We start from the raw sequence: 21,797 nt of genomic DNA, 5'->3' as shown, positions 1-21,797 counted from the left end.
AGATCATCTTGATTGGGACAAAAGTTAAAATTGTCTAAGTCCATATGGATTTCTCCATCACTGATTGAGAACAAAAAAGATGAAGTGTAGTATTAGAACATACTACACTTTTTTCCAAGCTAAAAGGTTGTTTAGATTGAACAGTTGATAAATATTTTCCTCTTTTAAACTATGATCTTATCTCTGTGGTAGTAATCTTGTGTGTTACAGATTAAAGAATTTGCATGTAGGCGTAACAGCGTTAGAGTCTACACATATTGATTTGCTTTCACACCCACATTATCACACCTATTTACAGCAAAGAATGCAAAGATAGGATTAGAAATAAACCTAGAGAAAACAGAATATATGTCTACAGCTAAATCACAGTTTAACCTAAAAATGACTATTCACAGTAAACCCATTGTTATATTATGAAATACAAGATGTCGATCGAACTTATAATAACAACATAAACAATGTACAACTTACATCAGCAGGAGCGAAGACACCCAAACACCAGGAGCAGCCACTGATAACAAGACAACAACACAAACAAAAATGGCACCAACTTGTGTTTCACTTCAACATTCAATCAATTGCTAATGACACATTAAATTGTCAGAAACTATGTTTTTCATAATCATCCTTCCACTACAATATACAGTTCATTATAACATAGAAGTATCAGGTAAAGTGCATTAGGTGCATTAGAATTTTTTGGAAATTTTTGACACCCCTAACACGAAACTGCGAATAAAATATAAAAAACTCGTAATTTCTCTTTTAAAAGTTGGTTGTTTATTTTCTGTATGGAATATACTTCCAAAATAAACTATTAAAGTTGTATAAAAAGTAATAGAAATATTATTTTTTAAAAAACAGTGTTTACAAAGTGCCGGCCAGCGTCCATGCAGATATTTTTTTTACATAATGAAATCAATTGAATTTTACGAGTTTAATATTTTTCAATTTTTTAACTTTAAAAATCTATCTAAATTTTTCTATTGATTCAATTTTTACAATATTTTCAGGGTCAACGTGAAATTTTATGCTCTTTCTAATAAACTGAATATAATATTTTAGACAAACGTTTTTTTTTAAATTCATCCTCCCCATTTTGAAATGTCTATTAAAACTTTAATAATTACTTTATGTACCAAAGTTTTATGTATCACAAATTGAAGATAAAAGATCAATAAATAATATATTCAAATTTAAAACAAAAAAATGAAGTGTTTTTTTTTAGAAATTTACCTGTAAAGTCTGAAGTTGAAAACCTTTTTTTTAAAAACATGTTTTTTTTTATTTTTTAAAAAATTAAACCTTATAATCTTCTTATACTGTACAGAAAGTTTCGTTTTATTACGAAAATTATTTCTATTTCATTCAATGTTATTTTTTGTTAGATATTAAAAAAAAAATAAGTGGAAATTAAGTATATTAAATCAAAAACTTGTGTATTTTTTGAGAAAAGAAAAAAAAAATTTCTTGAACTGTTTTTTTTTAAGGCAAAAAAAAAAAAAAAGTGACTAGTTTTCAGGTATGGAGGCACAAATTTCTTTACGCGCAAAGGTAGACAGCTAACGCGAATGTGTGGTTTTTACTTCCTTCTATCCACCCGTAATTCAAAACAATAAAAAAAAACTATTTCCAGTCTTAAATAAAAACGTAAAATGGTTGCATGATGGCGGATTTTTCAAATAGGCGTTTAAAAAAATTTTTTATTTAAAAAATAAATGGATTTTAAAATATAAATATGGATAAATTCTTAACAATGAAGAATGCAACTACACCTTGATTAGTAATTTTTAAAGGTAAGTGGTTTTTTTTTGGAGTTTATATCGATTTTTTATAATCGACCTAAGTTAGATTACGTTTATTTTCTTCAAATCTTTTAAAGAAAACTGGTTTAAAAAAAACAAACTAATATTGCATAATTTGCGATTAAACCATTTATTTTTTTAAAATTTGGTCCTTGCTCCTTTAATTGAAAAAAAATTAGGGTTTGAATTACATTTTTCGAGTAGTTGGAAAGACAGGGGGTCGAATTATTCAATATTTTTTCACGCATTCGTAAGGTCAGTTTCTGACACACCTAAAAGTGCACTGGACAAGAAAATAGTCACACTAAGAGAGATGAGATGAGAAAAAATCCAACAGATTAGATACAGAAATATGTGGTAATATCTCTACAAAAAAGGACTACAAGTGACAAACTTAATATAATTTCTCTCACAGACACACCAGGTTTAAATGGAAACAGCAAAACATGAATTCAGGGGAAGACGCATTCCCTTACAACAAGGATAATCGTAACATTACAACACAATGACAGCACAAATTGTTTATCTTCAACTACGTCTGCATGGGCAGTACATAAGGGCTGCATCGTCAGCTAACACAAGCAGTTGGTGGTGTAAGGTCGCCGAACATCTCCTGTGGATTAATTTTTAATAGCAGCAGTCAACAAGGATGCCTTCGCTCTTCTTTCTCTAACAGTGGTGTCAACAAGCGTGAAAGCCTTTGTCCTTTCTTTCTCGTTCAAGCCATCGCTCAACGACAGCAATAAACGTTGTTGTCAGACTTCTATCTCACTCCTCAAAAACCTTTTATCAACAAGGAACACTTTAAATTAATTTCAATTTAACTAACCTTGATGCAACTGAACTCTTCTATGTTTCTTCTCCAAACTCTTGGACATTTCTAATTAATTCCAATCTAAACTTTTCGGAACTCTCATCATCAAGAGGATTTTTCATTCAATACATTTCATCATTAAATATTTAATTTAATATTTTGTCTATCTTTCTTGCTACCATACACTATTTTTGTTATTGTGATGGTTGTTATTGGGCATTGATACAACATATAATATAACACTGGTATCAGAAGCGCCCGACACAATATAACACCATCAAACAGGTCACCCAATTCATTTATTTAGGGCATAAACTGGCTTTCTCCAGTGATCACGAGACAAAATTGAAACACAGAATCAGGCTGGGTTGGGCGGCTTTTCAAAAACAGTACCATTCTAAAGGGTGCCAATAACTGTTAAAGTAAAATTTAATTTATGTCCTCTAAGTAGTTTTATATGGCCTTGATTGTATCACATGGACTAAACAACTAGCTAATTGTACTGAGGGGTTTCAAAATCATGTAATGCGTTTCATTACGGTACATTGCCTAATAAAAAAAATCAAAATATCTACTCTTTGTTAAAGTACTTCCTCCCCTATTTAATAAAATCAAAAGTAAAACCTTTAAACTTTTTGGCCATGTCAAACGATCAACCACTGGCCTGTCAAAGTTACGCTTTGAGGTTATGTTAGAAGGCAAAGGAGGTAAAGAAAAGCCAAGAAGGTGAAAAGAAAATGATTTTGATTAGGCATTTCTCAACAATTGCGCGTTCATCAACCAACTTGCCCTAGGAAGTAATGGCGAAAAATAAGTCATGTGGGGTCGCAATCAAGCAGAAGATGCGACTTATGATGATTACACACACCTTGATACACATGCACATATATCCAAACACATATACCAAAGTTGATCTACGCCCTGAGAAATATATTAGGAAAATATATTTAATTTTAATATAAAGAAATCAAAAACGAACAATCATTCTTTAGAGATATTCTCTATTAATTAGTGACATTGTTCTGTTGTTTACAAACAAAAAGGAAACAATTTCATGTTACTTTACAGGAAAGACATCTTCATTGTTGTAAACATATATATCTATCTCTACTATTATATAAAACTCACTTTGTGTGTGTGTGAGAGAGGTTCCAAAACAGCTGAATCTATCTTTTGCAAATTTCACACAAAGCTAATTTATGTCTGGCAGTGTTCTTAGATATGTCTTGTACAGAAATTCATCCAAAAAGTATCGAAAATTGAAAAAATCCAATCTTAAAAATAGCTTTTCTCTCTTATAGATAAAAAAGAAAAAATTTGACAGGGGAATATTTTACGTTACACCAGCCAAGGGAGATAATAAAATCTCAGGAAAAAAAAAAGCAGATTCATTTTAATCTGGAGATATAGATTAGTGGTAGAGTATTCAATTAGATCGAATGATTCCCTGTTAAAGTCCGGGTGTACCTCACCATTTTATTTTAATTTTTTTCTTATTAATGAATGCAATTTACAATCAAAGAAGAGATACCATTTAAAATCGCCGCAAATCATTTCTTTATTTGCATATTTTGAAACTAAACATTAATCAGAAGTGGCTTTTCCAGGGCATTCATCAACAAGTTCAAATATCAGCTGACATGATATTGTAAACAAACACAGATGGAATTTGATGAACGACATTATCATTATTATTTTTTTTTAGTTTTTTGGCTAATTAGTCCACTGGGAAAATTATTCCTCATAATATATAATAATCAATAGAGGATTGATTATATAATAATGCATACACAATCTGCATAAATTAAAATATCATGTTTAAGCGTATTGTATAACCAAGCAATGCCAAGCTTTCAGCTAGAAATATATATATATATATATATATATATATATATATATATATATATATATATATATATGTGTGTGTGTGTGTGTGAATGTATGAGAACCTACATAACAAATTTTTGATCTACAGACTTGAAACTTGATGTATAGGTAGACATGTGGAAAAGTTTAATTTTTATCTGGAAAAAAAAAAAAGGCTGCTAAAGGGTCAAAATAGAAAAATGGCTACTTGGGGAGGGGGGGGGTAATCAGATTTTTATCTGTTTGTCAACTCTTTCATGAGGTTTGAAAACACTTTTTGGCAGACCTGAAGGAGAATTACCCCCCCCCCCCATATTTTTAACCGGTATTCTGCAGTTGTCATTTTTTTTACTTTTTATGACCTAACCCAATGTAGTATAAACACCCTCAACCTACCTCTGTTAAGAATGGCTTTCAGAATAAACAGAGTTCCTCTTTCTCACAGAAGAGATTTTGTTGCGAGTCTGTCTCTGCTTTATCATTATTTTCATGGCAAGTGCTTGTCTGAGCTCCAATCTATGGTCTCCCTCCTCGCCAAACTTTCATGAGAAACACTTGTTTAGCTGAAAACACACAACAACAATAATTTCTTCCACTCTTTATCTGTGCCTAAACCTAAACGTAAATTCCATGAATAAAATTTCTTCCCAAGAACTACATGCCTGTGGAACTGTCTTCTTTCGTTTGCTTGCTTTCCAGCTGACTACAATATGGTTGTCTTCAAGTCCAACATAAAAAAATTCTTGATGAGCGGTTTCACTTAAGTTAACAAATTTACTGAATTTCTATTACTAACGATTACTATATTGTCCAATTGACTACTGTACACTCTTTAATCCTTACCCTCGAGTGGCCTCTAGGCCTTGATAAGTGTGGATGTTTATGTAAAAAAAAAACAACAAAAAAAAACAACAAAAAAGCATCCCCAACCTCGAAAAGTACACTTCATACTAAAACATACAATAAAAATTATAGGAGTGGGGTGGGGTGGGGTGGTGGTATTGGTGGTGGGGGGGGGGTGATTCTCGTTCAGGTTCACCCAGCTCAAATATCTTTTTTTACTTACAAGAAGTAAACTGTTTAAAAAAAAAACATAATATGTGCATGCACAGTTTCTTTCAGTTTTTTTTTTTTTTTTTTTTTTTTTTTTTAAAGGAATTTAACATATGTTTAATACCGGGCAATGCTGGGTATATATAGTAGAAAAGTGAGAATGCATGTGTGGTGAACACTTCTCAACCTACTCAACGAATTTTTAATCTACAGACTTGAAATTTGGTATCTAACTTTTTAATTGGGTTTCATCCGGAAAAAAGGGCTACTAAGGGGTCACAATTGAAAAATTGGTACAGGGGGTGCCCATCGGATTTTTATCTGTTGGTTGACTGTTTCATGAATGTGCATGTATGAATGATTCTATGTAACAGATTCCTTATGTTAAGAATAAGTAGGTTTTAAAGGACCAAGTAAAGAATAGATACCCTGTAGCAGAAGACGATGACTGGCGACAACCGGTGCACATTTCAAGTGGCACCAGTGATTCGACCTTGACATTGGCACAAGCACATGGCATTGGTTGTTTGTAAACACGTCAAATAGCAGATATGGTCGAATATTCGCAAGCAAAATTAAAAAAATATATATTTACAAAACTTTTGAAGATTTAAAAGAAAAATATATATTTACAAAACATTTTTTTTTAAGTAAGTAACAAAACGAACATATTTAAATAAAGATATTTAAATAGATGGGTGCCTTTCTGAGTGTGTTTTTAATATATTTACAGAACTTTTTAATAAAACTTGGAATTATAATTATAATAAAATAAATTAATTTAAGCCAAACTTATTAATGGCAGAAACAAATATAAAATAACTGACTTGTTTGGATTTTTGTGAATGTTTCACAGATTTTTGCGACCAAGAATGATTTTTATGTACAGTGTTTTTTTGTTTTTCTGTGTGCATTTTTAATACAATTCAATTATTCTTTAAAACATTAACTTTAGCGACAATTAATATATTTTTAAATATTAAATTTTGATTTAATCTTATGATACGCTCATGTGATCAATTTATTAAATGACAAATAATCCAAAAGTAATATATCTAAATAAATGGGTGTCTTTCCGAGTGCATTTTTAATATATTTACAGAACTTTTTCATAAAATTTAAAATAATAATTATTATAATTATAATAAAAACAAATAAAAAGAATGAGCTATATTAATTACAAAATATTCTTGGTCTCCAGACTTAAAACTTATATATCTATAAAAGTGAAAGTGTCTGTGTGTCTGTCTGTGTACATTTCCCTATGCAATAACTCTGTCAATTTTTAGTCTACAGACTCGAAATTTGATATGCAGGGTACTGAGATTTGGGAAAATCTATGTGATTGGTTTTCGGCCAGAAATTTGGCTGTTAAGGGGTCAAAGTTCAACGATTTGAGCTTTGAGAACTTTACCAAACTCCGACAATTTTGGGTCTAAACACATGAAATTTTAGATATAGGTTCCTTGGACATGGATCTAACTTAATAACTAGATTTGATCCCAAAACAATAAATGTTAAGGGGTCATAATAGGGGTCAAATTTTTAAAAAAATTGACCGCTCTTTTTTTTGTTCCACATACACCTTCAAACACCTGGGCAACGCCAGGTTGAAATGCTAGTGTGTGTATATATATATATATATATATATATGGAACAAATTTGATTTTAACCCAGTAAAATAGTTGCTAAGGGATCAAAATTGAAAAATTGGAACTTGGCATGACAATACTTTGTACTACACGTAAACCTCGACTAAATATTCAAAATCACATAGTATCATTCAAATAAGATGTCAGTATGGCTAACCCACACTGGCTTTAATGAAGAATGGTGCATTTTCTCCAAGTGATGTTACCTTAAGTAACAATGCAAAGCTGAATACTCCATCAGACTAGATGAATGCTCATCCTGGAGTCCAGTAAGACCAATAGATCACAAGAAACGTATATTATATAACATATTAAAAGTCAAGTGGGGAGAGGAAAATTATGTTCTTAACTTCTTTACTAACTCAGTGTTTTAGAGGTAAAGGAGAACTTTGATGGAACATTTGAATATCTACATATATCATACAGAGGTCAAATGTTAAGCCCCTAGGAAGGGGCCCCGCCCCCTTGATTTTTAGGAACTTTGATTGAAATAAAATGATACAAGCAGCTACATTTGTATAAAGACACAATTAAGTTTAACCGTGTGTTGCAAGATTTTTTTTAAGGATTAGATTTAAATAAATGAATGATTGATTATTCAGGGTATTTAATTTTAGAGGAGGAATTATTCAGGGTATTTAATTTTAGAGGAGGAATTATTCAAGGTATTTAATTTTAGAGGAGGAATTATTCAGGGTATTTAATTTTAGAGGAGGAATTATTCAGGGTATTTAATTTTAGAGGAGGAATTATTCAGGGTATTTAATTTTAGAGGAGGAATTATTCAGGGTATTTAATTTTAGAGGAGGAATTATTCAGGGTATTTAATTTTAGAGGAGGAATTATTCAGGGTATTTAATTTTAGAGGAGGAATTATTCAGGGTATTTAATTTTAGAGGAGGAATTATTCAGGGTATTTAATTTTAGAGGAGGAATTATTCAGGGTATTTAATTTTAGAGGAGGAATTATTCAGGGTATTTAATTTTAGAGGAGGAATTATTCAGGGTATTTAATTTTAGAGGAGGAATTATTCAGGGTATTTAATTTTAGAAGAGGAATTATTCAGGGTATTTAATTTTAGAAGAGGAATTATTTAGGGTATTTAATTTTAGAGAAGAAATTATTCAGGGTATTAACCAGGAGAAAATCATGGATTTCATCAAAATAATTTAGATGGAAAATATTGTTTTACCTGAATATAACGGATAAAACAAGATATTGTTATTGATAAATAGGAGGTATGCAACTCCACCACACACAACCATTTGAAAAAGACCCTCTGAACCTTATTAAATACAAAGTCATAATCACATTTTCCAATCTATGCTAAAAATGGATATCAGAAACATCAGTAAATCTAGTAGAATATGAGCTAGAGTGCCATTCATTTGGTGTAAAGTCGAGATTACAGACATGTCAATCAAGATCCCAACTTCGAAAATCAGTGTGGCAAGAACTAGGTCATTTTTATGACCCTTTATTTGGTGGGCGGAGGCATTTGTTCTGGGCAATCCTAGGAAGTCCACTCCCAGGTTTTGCCTCCCCTCTTTTGGGTAAACGAAGTTTATTGCTTAGTGTCTGAGGTGCACTGACTGGGGAATGTTGGCAGAGCTGCCCAAGCAATTTTTAAAAGACCAGAGTGCATGCCTTTAGGGGTATTGACTTAACTCTCCTCACCTTCCAACCTTGTGTCACATCTTCTTGCAATGGGAAGGAAGTAAATACCGTGATTTGTGGTAGTTGTTACCCCCAGAATCATAACGTGTACTTCTATAACATACATTTGCTAATACACTTTTTATTAATTATATCAACTGTGTTTGTCTTGATTATTACTGGCCTGCAAGGCTACAGCATTGGAAATGAGGAGTTTGTAACTTCCACTGCTACAACAACTGCAACACTGCTACAAAGGATTTGAGACTTATATTGCCACAACATTGATGGCAAGGATTCACGAACTACATTTCACAATACTAATGTTTATGGTTTAATTGAACATTACCCGATGTGTGTCAAACACATTAGAAATAAGGATTTAAAATATTGAAGACTAGCGAAGGTACCCGGCGTTGCCCGGGTGTTTGGAGGTGTGTGTGTGTGTGTGTGTGTGTGTGTAAGGGAGGGGGGGGGTAAAGTAAAGAATAAGCAAAGTAATAACCCTGTTTAAATATTAAAAAAAAAAAAAAAACTTCTTAAAACAATCGAAAAAACCAAAACCAAAAAAAGACAGTGAACAAACATAAAACTTCTTTAAAAAAGAAATCGGAAACACAAAAAGCAAAAATAAGGGGGAAAAAATGATGAATGTGTTCGGAAAACAAAAACAAAAAACACAGCGAAAAGCAAAAAAAAAAAAAAAAAAAAAAATGGCATAAATAACCCTTTGATTCGGTTAAGTCCATGGTGTATTTCACCCAGTAGAAAGCATAGAATGAAAAGGAACGTTAAAATTCCATTCCAGTTTTTGTAAGCAACTACAAAACGAAATAAAACGGAAATGATGTTTTATGTTTATTTTCTCAAAAAAAAAAAAAAGAAAAAAAAAAAAAAAAAAGAAAAAAAAAAAAAAAAAAAAAAAAAGAAATGGAAAGAATCATTTTTTTTTAGTGTAAAAATGTTGGGAAAAAAATGGTAATCAAGCAACATAAAAGTAAGCATGGGATAAGAATTAATGTTTGTAGGAATGTCACTATCTGTTAATTCCGTGGTGCGTTTCACCCAATAGGAAGCATAGAATGGAAAGGCACGGTAAAAATCCATTCCAGGTGTTTTAAGCAACTACGAAGTACAGAAAACCGAAACTAGCGTTCCTTCATAACTGTCCCTTTGAACGATCCCGCAACGGTGTAAGTAGTGGCAAGGGAAGGAGGAATTAATTAGAGAGAAAAGATTTTACTACTTCCATTGATTTTAACTGATTTTGGCAGTGAACACACAGCAGAAAAAATGTAGGGATCTACGATTATCGAAGAAGTGGAGAGGTAATATGCCTATAACACACCTCAGATATTGTGCTGCAGCTTGTGCATATTACATTTGCATGAAATGTCTTGATTTTTAATCCTATTAAGATCAAAATCATATTTGAAAAAATGAGTTTATTTTATATATATATATATATATATATATATATATATATATATATATATAAAAGGAGGGATGAGGTTCTTTTTATCAGTACTGTTGAATATTGTTAAGATATTGGCTGGGGCAATGCCAAGGATGGTTATTATTATGATTGTTATTGATATTTGTAAAAGTAGAATGTCTGAAATAATATTATCAAAGCGAAATAAATATTTACAGATAAAATTTATATATTAAAATAGTTCCCCAAAAATGTTAACTTGGTGAAAAAGTTAGAACATAAACAAAATATGTGACGAAGGTAGATCATTTGGTTTGTGTCTTAGTCACATGTAATGAGATAGTTTAGTAACACATGTAATCAGTTTAGAGTTTGGAGTAAGACTGGAAAGTTGGACTTTTAGTTAACACTAAAGATATTGTCTCCGCAGCTGGGTGAAATGCGACTTTAGACTAATATAGAAAATTACGTCTTGCAGGTCTGATGGGAACTGAGGAATAAAGTTACATCAAATATATAATCCATTATTATTTGGTTTCCTTTGGAGGGAGATGAACTTGAATAATGAGAAGAGACAAAGACAACAGAGAAAGGTATGTTATTTGTCTATGCATGACACAGACTGGTGTTAATTAACTGCTTTACACCCACACATACATCCATCAATAGAAGAACATTTTAGCTGCTAGATGACACACAATATATATCACAACGTTAAAGAGACAACAGTTAAATGTCACATTGTTTATATACACTGACAATAATGTTATACATACACACTGGCTACACAACAATAGATCGTAATTTAATTGAAAACGTTTACTTACTTGAAATCACATCAGAAAGATCTTGAGCACAGTCGACGACAGTCTCCATACCATTTGTCAGGTAAGAGTCCACTGAAGACAATGCGGACACGGATTGGTCTAATGTAGGAAATTGTGAACGTGACATCATAGGATTTTTGTTGATAAAGAAAGTGAGAGACAAGGCTGAAATAAAACGAAATGGTCGGAAAGAAACTGATTATTTTAAAGTTTTCTCAAATTGTGCACAAAAATAAATTTACGGAAATTTTATGTCCTAGGGTAGTGTATTGAAATATTAACGTTATGTTGTGGTTGGCATTTTACTATGTAATAGTATCTTACAAATTGTCAATTTTGTGAAGAAAAAAACTCCCAAAACTCTTTATTCTAAAAATCTATAAAAATCAATTAGTTTAATTTGAATAAACATTTTAGTACTTATATAAATAAAAACAAAAAATTGTTTCTGAATTTTTTAGATAAGGATTGATAATGTATAGTATTTGTATCATTTGGACTTCTGTTCTCATCTTCAGTACTATTCACACAATATTTCAGACGATGTACTTCAGCCTTCTTCAGGTGTATCTTGTCAAGCTCCGGAATCTTTCCGTCAAGCTCCGGAATCTTTCCATCAAGCTCCGGAATCTTTCTGTCAAATGCCAGAATGTGCACAGAATTTTTTAGTTTATGGAGGTAGTATACTCATTTCGTCAGTCATGAATTATTACAATGAAATTTCCTTTATAAAAAAAAAAAAGAAAAAACAGAGAAAAATGATTTATTTATAAACTTGTCTGTTTCATATGCAAAAAAAATATGTAATTTCATTAACAGAAGTGAAGACACATTTTTGTTAGCAGTCAATTAATGCAGGATCTGCATTATTTGAATTATTGGGACTACCATTCTCATCTTGAAAACTATCTTTACCGATGTAAGCTGCTTTTTTTTTTTTTTTACAAGGTGGTCACCACTTATCAAGGCCCGGAAGCCACTCAGGGATAAGGGTTATTGCATATACAGTACGCTAGTGTGGAGATTTAATAAAAGTGTCTACTTAAGGGGGCGGTTCATCAGGAATTCGTTTACGTTGGACTTCAAGGGGATATCATGCTCTTGTTCTGTCAGCCATGACCAAGTAGAAGTCTTAAATAATTTGCAATTGTATTTTTTGTATGGTAACAAGAGCATGTTACTCTTGTGGATTAAATAAAGAGTTCTGTCCAAAATTCTGTGCAGATTCCTGAGTTCAACAGAAAGATTCCCTATTTGATAATATATACCTGAAGAAGCTCGGAAATTACATTGGCCAAAATGTTGTGTGAACAATACTCAAGATGAAGACAGTAGTTCAAATACCACAGAATTGAAAATATTATTTTTAAAATCACACCACATAAAAAAAGGGGACATTAATAACCATCCCGATTTGACACCAGGAAATATCGGCTATCAGTGGCATTTGTTATTATAGCTTGACAATGAAGAAAAAACATATCTCTAACTCATTAATAGAGCTACGACAACACCATATTCTTTTCCTTGTTTTGATTTTCAGGTATATATCCATTGATATCTTATATATTTTTATGTAGAGTGATGTGATCCTCGGTTGATTAATTGTGTCTGTGTCGGATATATACTCGAGAGTCAAAACAATGAAAAGAATATGCTGTTGTCCTAGCCCCACTCATTAAAGATGGTTAGAGTCTACGAAAATATTTGATTTACATTGTTTTCATTTATTGCAAAAAAAATAAATAAATAAATCTCTCAGCATTAAATTTGTTTTTTAAAACGATTTCATATATAAAACAGTAATCTATGAACATGTGTTTCACTGTACATAGATTACTGATTTATAAGATTTATTCGTGTTCGTAGATCACTGTTTAATAAGTAAAATCATAAATAAATAAATAATATTTGTTTATTTGTTTACATCCAAAAAAATGTAGGCAATTTTTCTAAGGAAAAATATTTTCCAGTTATCCAAGGTTGGAGACACTAATAAATGTTTTTAATTATTGTTAAAAGCAAAAATATGACACACACACATATATATATATAATTAAAAAAAACATTTTTTTTTTTATTCCATTTTCATCCCAAATAAGGCAGTGTCACTTTGATGTAAGGATACTATGTAGGGAATTGAGCAGCAAAATGTCCGTTGGCATTACACTTTAATTTCTGCATGTTAGTACAGTTCGGAATGCAGGAACCCAGAAGCGAGTTCCAAGTCTAGCAATTCTGGGGAAGAAACTATTAGAGTAAAAAGCCTTCTTACATCTAAGAATCTCTACTGTGTAGGGGTGGGATTTTGCAGCTTGTCGGGTTTATCAGGGGTATTTACGGCGAGAGTGTACAATGGCTTGTAGTTTGTCAGAGTATCCATCATTAAAATACTTGTAAAACAGGCAGAGGGATGCAACATTTCGTTAATGGAACAAAGGCTGAAGCTTAGATGATAGTACAGGACCTATCAGGTTGGGGACTCTCTTTTGAACCCTGTTAAGGAGTGAGAGACAAGTAGCAGATGCACCAGCCCAAATGTGACAACAATACTCCATCCATGGGCAAATGGTGGCTGTGTAGAGGTACAGGATACTTTCAGGTGTAAGTAACTTTTTAGCATGGCAGAGAGAGCCCACCTTCTTCGCAGCGGCTTTGGTAATGCTCTCAATGTATCTGTTCCAACTCATGTTCCCTGTGAACATTAAGCTGAGGAGTTTCAAAGAAGTACTTTCAGGTAATGTATCTTTAGCCATAACTATTAGTGGTTGAGAAGATTTCTTGTAATTATTGAAGGAAACCAGCTTAGTCTTAGCAGCATTGAATGTGACTATCCATTTTTGTCCCCATTTCACTACAGATTGGAGGTCTTCCTCTAGCACTTCTGTCATTGTCTTAGAGATGTGTTCATTTGTTTTCCCCTTGTGCTCGTTATAGAGTGTGATGTCATCAGAAAATATACCCATCTTAGAAACAATTTTATCAGGAAGGTCATTTATGAATATTAGGAATAATAAAGGTCCAAATATAGACCCCTGGGGTACATCTGCACTTATATCATAATGTTTAGATGTATGACAGTTGAGGACAACCAGGATTCTTCTCTTATTTAAGAAAGATTTAATTATGTTAAGTATTTGTTCAGTGATACCGTATGATCCGATTTTCCTGAGAAGACCATCGTGCCAAACCCTCTCAAAAAAGCCTTAGATATATCTAGGACTACCGCTCTACCCTCCTCTACTTTGTCCAGTGTATGGTATATACATTCAGAGATTACAGTTAGGATATCTGTTGTAGAACGGGCTTGCCTAAATCCATATTGTTGGTTGGTCAGAAGTTTAGCAGCAGAAAGGTGATGAACTAGAGCTTGGTTAATTATGGACTCAAATATTTTGGCGAAAAGTGGCAGGAGGCTAATGGGGCAATAATTTAATGGGTCAGTTCTTTTGCCAGAATTCTTGTAAACTAGTACCACAGAAGCAGTTTTCCAGCAGTCAGGAAAGCAAGATTCATTAAGGCATTTGTTGTAAAGTTTGGAGAGAACTGGAGCAACCTCAGCAGAGCATTTTTTGATTATTACAGCTGGAATGAGATCAGGTCCACATGCTTCTTAGGATCTTAGGTTTTTTTATATCATGCACCTTAGAAGGGGTAATTTTCAAATCATCTAGTGTGATATCACTCCTGAAAAGAAAATCAGGGAGGGAGTAGTTTGCTGGGTCTAATATATCAAACTGACTGGCAAGCATGTTAGCCTTCGCGGTTACTGTGCAAACCTCATGATTGTTAGATAGTGGGAGAATTGTTGATTGCCCATTATTTACTACACTGTTGTAGATTTTCCAGAAATCATGGGTTCCTAATTTCTGTGCTTTGATGTGGTTTTTGGTGGTTTTAGTATATTCTTTCTGTTGCTATTTCTTTCTTACAATTACTTCTAGCTCCTATAAACTTTTGTATGTTTGTACTGGACTTATGTCAGTTAAATCTGCGGTATGCATGCTGGCTTTGAGTAATGGAAGCTGCACAAGTAGAAGTAAACCATTGGGGAGAGTGGGGTTTGCTATGGAATTTTTGCATGGGAATATGTGCTTCAATTGCCATTTTGAACCATTCAGTCTTATTTGCGCACTGTTCAGCAGGAAGAGAAAAGATATTTCCCCACGAGGCATCTTTAATGAGATCCTTGATGGCTTCCCAGTCAGCTTTCTTATAATACCTTATTGATTTGAGTTGAGAATTTAGGGTGATTTCTACCATTATCACAGTGTGATCAGGATTCCTGAGTGGGCTATAAGCATTCGATACACGATCATAGAGAACTGTGGTTAGAAATAGATCTAGAAGTAAGGCATGTTGATCTTGCTGATCTGGGAAACATGTCAGAAACGTAACAGTTTGTGATAGGGAATGAGATATAGAGAAGCTATGTGTTATGCTACCAGCTGTGTCTGTAAGTAGAGAAACCAAGCCAATTATTGTGGTGGAGATCGAAGTCACGAAATACATGTACTTGTGCACTAGTATTGAGGGAGAGTGCTGTATCTATGCTGCCAGAGACTTGGTTTATTAGGGTACAGTTCTGGGTCGAGGGAAAGCGATAGAGAAAATATAAGTAACTAATGTTATGTTGCATGTTAAGTCTAAAGCATATAAAGGCCTGGTTGTCCGATTCTAGATTTGATTCTCTAATCAAGGGAAGGGTGTTTCGAATATAGACTTCAAATCCATGCATATGTCTGTCTGAGTCCTGACGGCAAAGTGGGAGATAAACAGGCATGTTAGAGTGGTTAGATTAGTTTCACTTAGGGCTAAGATATCGTAGGTGTTTGCTAGGAGAAACGATTCAACATCATCTAAATTAGTTCTAAGCCCACAGATATTCGTGAATGCAAGGGAGGAGGCAAATTGGTTTTGTTTCAGTTTAAGCCTGGTTTAATTGTAATTTTTGATTCAACTGCCATTTTATTTTATTTAAAAGTTTCAGTTTTATGGTGAGAGATGTTGGAGAAAGTGGTTGTGCAGAACACCAAACATGCAACACAAGTAGACCATCAGCCGACTCTTCATCTACAGGATTGTGGCCTTGGGAAAGCATATCCATTTTTGTCCCCATTCTACTACAAATTGGAGGTTTTCCTCTAGTGTTTCTGCCATTTCCTTAGATATTTGTTCATTTGTTTTCCCTTTGTGTCTGTTATAGAGCATGGTGTTATCAGCAAATATACCCATCTCGGAGACAATTTTATTAGGAATGTCATTTATGAATATTAGAAATAATAAAGGTCCAAGGTTCCAGAGTTCTGTATTTTTCTGTAATGCAGGAAAATCTGTAATCAATTTTGCCCCTTTTCTGTTTTAGTTGTCTCTATGGGAGTTGACTCAAGTGCACAGCGTTTGGGGTTAATATGCCGTGGATTCATATTCTGGCTTGGTTAAGAAGATGTGCCATTTTTCTGCGTCTGTCACAGCGGACAGAATGATTTTTCTTAACACCTGTCGTATATGACCTCGGTTTACGCCAAATTTGATTCCTTGAATTATTTCACTTTCCTTCCTTTTTACTTTCAGATAGGGAGAAGAAGAGTGCACAAAAAGAGAGAGAGAAAGCGAGTGAGCGACAGGGAGATGGGTGAGTACTTATTTGTCTGGCTCACTTCTGTAATGGCTTTTACACCATGGGTGAATGGAGGAGGGGATGTTGGCGGCTTGTCTGGTAATTGCAAAAGGGAGAAGCGATTGTCTAGCTCTTTCTGCATTATAGCCCTGCTATATGATTTTATGTCATGTTGATAATGTAAACACAATTTTAGTTTCGAATTTTCATTATTTTTGTATATTGAAAAAAAAAAAAAAAATTATTACTAGTTTATTTTAAGCTTTTTCTTTTAAATGGCACAAAAATTATGATAATATTAACTTATATTAAAGTTACATTGTGTCACATGTATGTGGTGGTCAATTCTATGGTATGCTTTGGAGATCCCTAAAGGGAAAACGAGATTTGAAAAACCAGTGCTCTAGAGGAAGAGCACTGTAAAACATTGGCATTCCCCAGTAGAGGCACCCAGGCTATTAGCAATAAACTAACTACTACTCAAATAGTTAGAAGGCAAACCTTGGAAGGGTGGACCTCCTAGAATTGAACAGGACCTCACACAACAGAGAACAGACTACCACAACAATGGCATAGTCTTTTGACAGAAGGTCACAAACTCGCAGTGTTTCACAAGACAACAACATCTAATTATCACAACTTTTTCATTATTCGCCATTTCCCTTTCTAACAGTCAATAGATTTGACAATAGGGGTATTTTTTTTTGTACTATAGACAACAAAACCAAAAAGTGCTCAAGAGACAAATATAGAGAATAAATGTTACCAAAGGCAAGATCAGTTACTTTTCTACATAGCTGGATAAGTTTTTAGTGTTTAAACTTATTTTAAAGCGTTTATAAGGTTTGAAACACAAGTAGTGACGAGTGACAAGATGCTGGACATGATGCTATCTTGATAATTGCTCCAAACTCGAAAAGAAAAAGAAATACTAATCGAAATCCACCCAATAAATGTTACGGTGACATTTATTTGTTTCTTGGCTTATAGTCAGTTAAAGTCTTCTTGTATTCTTCTGCGTGATTGTAACAAGAACCAATAGTGACTGAAAATAATTTCTTTTCTCTTTTTCTCTCGTTTGTACATGTATTCATTTTTTTTAATTAAGTTTTATTGCGAACACCTTTTTGCCAATCTTTGTTTTTTTATCAAGAATTATTGAAAACAGTTTGTCTGGTGTGTGTCAGATCACCAGTTACACTTTAAAAAAAAAAACCCAAAAAAAACAAACAATGGCCACGCTTGATGGCAGAAAGAGACACATGACCTAAAATCCTGGAACTGGCCCAGTGCATGCGTGCTTAACAACTTTTTGTTTTTATCACAATTGAGCACTTCCAGCTACCTGTTCCAAAGCCCACTGACATCCAGTTACCTGTTCCAGTGCCTACTGACATTCAGCTACTGGTTTGCAATTTCCAATACCTACAATTTACCATTTTGATTCTCAGTAAATAAAACACGATATCATCTTGAAACAAATATCAGTGTCTGTCATTGTTCCTTGTTATTGTTATCTTTTTGCCTTTGTGTCAACCTTGTTAGTTGTACGGTTGATTGGCACCATCACACCTTTTGACCCTCTGTAACAACTATTTACAATCGTTTTTTTTTTTTTAAATATTTTTTAAAATATTTTATTTATAAAAAGCTCACAAAAAGGTAAAAAGTGCAAATAAAGACTAATTTTGTTAATTTAATTTCTATAATTTCATAAACATATTTATTATAAAATTTCAAATAAAAATCCTTATATAATTCTTTTATTAAAGTAAAATAAGTAAAGACTAATTTTATTATTTTCGTCTGTATAATTTGTATTTTTATACTTTTCAATAACAATAGCTTTTTATATTTTACTAGCAAAAGTACCCGTCGTTGATTGGGTTCAAAAACAGCCTACAGAAAATGGACTCTGATTTATGAAAGTATGATAGGTTATGAAAAGGAAGGGTTGTAAAGAGATAGCTCCGAATTTGGGGGTATCAAAACCAAAGCAAAATATGATGAAAGTCAAAATAAAATAGATAAATCCCATAATTTATTATATCATACCTGTTCACACTGAAACACTTATCACAATATTCTGTGGATCTATATAAAAAAAACCTTGTTAAACTTTGTGACATATTTCCATTCTATGGAGGTCGGGTGCGAACGAACACTTCATAATTTTATTATACCATATTTCTTCAAACTGAAACATAATTACCAAAGTATACTTACGCAGATAGATATGAAAAGTCTTTATTAAAGTTTGTGCCTATTTCCATTCTATGGAGGCCAAGTGCGAACGTAGACCCCACAATTTTATTATACCATCCTTATTTAAGTTTAAACATACTTATCAAAGTATTCTTATGTACATCTATATCAAAAACACTTGTAAACGTTTTTTTTTTAATTTTAAATTTTTTTATTTCCATACTTTGTGGACTAGGCGCGAACGCAGACCCCCACAATTTTAATGAACCACCGTTCTGCCAGATCAAAATACCCATTCCTGTGTCTCGATACACCTTCTATCATTATATGTAATCAGTTTTTTTAAAATAGTCAACCATATAGGAGCCTATTCGTGACCAGACACACACATTCAGCTTTATATTACAGATTTCAATAACTTGCTTCAAAATACAAATAATGGATAACAAAAAAAAAGAACACTTTTACTTACTTTTCACCTTAACAACCACCTTTAAAATGACAACTTTTCTAAGTTTTCGGGTATGCTGGAAACCGAATATCGCATTTTAAATTTCCCACAAACAAATGATTTTCCGGATATTAAGCCAGGTAAATCCTCATGTTAACACTGGTGGCCATTTTTTTGTACGCGCAAGCGTGCGCATATTTTTGACACACGTACGCCAAAAATATGCGCTTATGGACCATAAGCCTTATGGTCACTAGTATTAACATAAGGAATTAAATTGCTTAATAAACTACTTGTTTGCGGCAAATTTAAATACGATATTCGTTTTCATCATACCCGAAAACCTGTACAAGTCGTCATTTCAAAGGTGATTATTAAGGTGGAAAATAAGTACAAATTTTAATTTAAAAAGCAAAGGAACTATTTTGAGTTGTCACCGGTCCCGGTTACACGGAAAATACAGGAAGCTGACTATAACCGTTTAGACCACTATTCCGATTTGTTGTTTTAAAAAAAAAAAAAGGAAAAGAAATGCATTTTTGTATTTATTTCACTGTTTACTATTTAATGAAGAGGAAGAAAAGAAAATAAGGTGAAGGTAGAATAGTTCCTATTTACAATGCCTCCCCAGGGTTGTTTTTTAACGTGGAGAAAAGGAACAAAAATAAAAATTATCTCAGTCGTGAAGGATTTCTCCTCCACTGACAGAGAACAAGAAATTGAAGTGGAGCAATGAAGAACAGATACTACACTGTGATCTTGTCCCGAATAGTTAACATAAACACCGCCTCCCCATGTAAAGTATGTGTTTTGAGCTAGAGTCACCATTTGTCTTTTTCAAATATATCGATAAACACTGTATTTTTTCCAACCAAATAAACATTTTACATTAAATAAAACACTAAAAACGTATCCAGTTAGGTAGAAACGTAACTTATCTTGCCTTTAATAACATTTATTTGTTATATATTTGCTTTTGGACAACTTTTTCGTATCTATGTGTACTATAAAACAAACCTTTTATTAAACGAAAAAGGGTGCTCGTGCACTTTTGCCACCGCGCTATTTTTAAATAGTTTTTTTTTTTTCAGGTTAAATTCAAGCTTCACGATATCATTTTTTTTTCTTATTAAATTGTTAGGTAGAAGTAGAGAATAGTTACAAAAAACCCTCCCTTCGCCATGTTAAGAATGGCTTTCAAAATGATAACGTTATTATTTCAGCACGGTGGCAAAAGTGCACAAGTACCCGAACAAAAAAAAAAACAACCCTTCAAATGTAAACAAGATAATAAAAACCCTCTTTTAAGATTAACCGGTGTCACCAGGAAATACCATCATACAACACTAAGACAACTACAACTGCAGACATATTTCTCCAAACAGAACAGACGATTTCGTACTATTGTAACCAACCTTTACGCAAAAGGTTAATTTTTCCCCGTTAAATGATAAAATACAGCCGTAGAAAAAAATCTTGGCAAATTCCCAAAACATTAAGTATAAATTAAAAAATATTTTTAAACTTCGAGCATGAAGTACGTAAATAAGACATTTATTTTACTTATGAAAAAAAAAAAAAAAAAAAGATCTTAAAATAAAATTGTTACATACATTTCGAATATCTTTAAATTATCTTGAAACGCAATATTTTTCAGTTTTTTGTCGATGAATTTTCACGGCTTTCGCGCCTCAACTTGGCGTCCTTCACAGAGTGATGTGCAGAGACGGTGAATAATGAGAAATTCCCCTTTTCATCAAATATCCAGTAGTCGTCATTATAAAAAAAATATAAAAATAAAAAATAATTTTCGGAGAATGATGATGATGACTATTATTATTATTATTATTATTATTATTATTAGTAGTAGTAGTAGTTGTAACTCGTATCTCGGCGTTGCCTGGGAAAGTACATTAACACTTACCTGTCTTTTAGTCCTTACATTCCATGAACGATGTTTCTGACAAAGGGGGGGGGGGAGAATTGATGTTTTCTGGGTCGGTATATATCCATATAACACTTATGGTTGGCTAGTCTTTGACCGTGAAGTATTTTTAAACTCCTTACATCAAGTGGCTTCATACCTTGTCTAAAGTGATTTCCATACGACAAAATAAAAACCCCAAGAAATTCTATGCCCAATCTTGAACACTTCAACATGATCGTGCTCATGGAACTTCATTTGCGTGTACTGATCTATAATGGTAATTTGAACAGGACAAAATTCACTTTACTTTAAATTGGAGATTTTTTTTTCTCATTGAATAAAAATAACGTCTGGTATCCACAATTTAAAAATAAAACTTGTTAGAATTGCAGTTGGAAATTGAAGTTTGTAGCCCATGCTGAAATAATAATGTTATTTAGAAACATTCTTAACATGTTAATCATTCTGCACTTTCACCTAACAAT

General features: G+C 32.8%; 1 protein-coding gene across 1 annotated transcript in view; it reads right to left on the bottom strand.

Moving 5' to 3' along the window:
* Positions 1-21,134, bottom strand: part of LOC145294034 (E3 SUMO-protein ligase NSE2-like) — a 47,133-nt gene extending 25,999 nt beyond the window's left edge. The window contains exons 1-2 of the mRNA XM_080141014.1: positions 20,999-21,134; positions 11,110-11,274 (exon numbers count right to left, since the gene is read on the bottom strand). Coding sequence (XP_079997140.1) covers positions 11,110-11,239 — 130 coding nt within the window. The 5' untranslated portion in view covers positions 11,240-11,274; positions 20,999-21,134. The remainder of the gene's footprint in view (positions 1-11,109; positions 11,275-20,998) is intronic.
* Positions 21,135-21,797: the final 663 nt, after the last annotated feature.

The sequence above is a fragment of the Euprymna scolopes genome, chromosome 15 (assembly GCF_053919585.1).
Source record: "Euprymna scolopes isolate OS-2025 chromosome 15, ASM5391958v1, whole genome shotgun sequence".
Lineage (NCBI taxonomy): Eukaryota > Metazoa > Mollusca > Cephalopoda > Sepiida > Sepiolidae > Euprymna > Euprymna scolopes.
The sequence above is the reverse complement of the archived record's forward strand: the minus strand, read 5'-3'. Positions and strand labels throughout refer to the sequence as shown.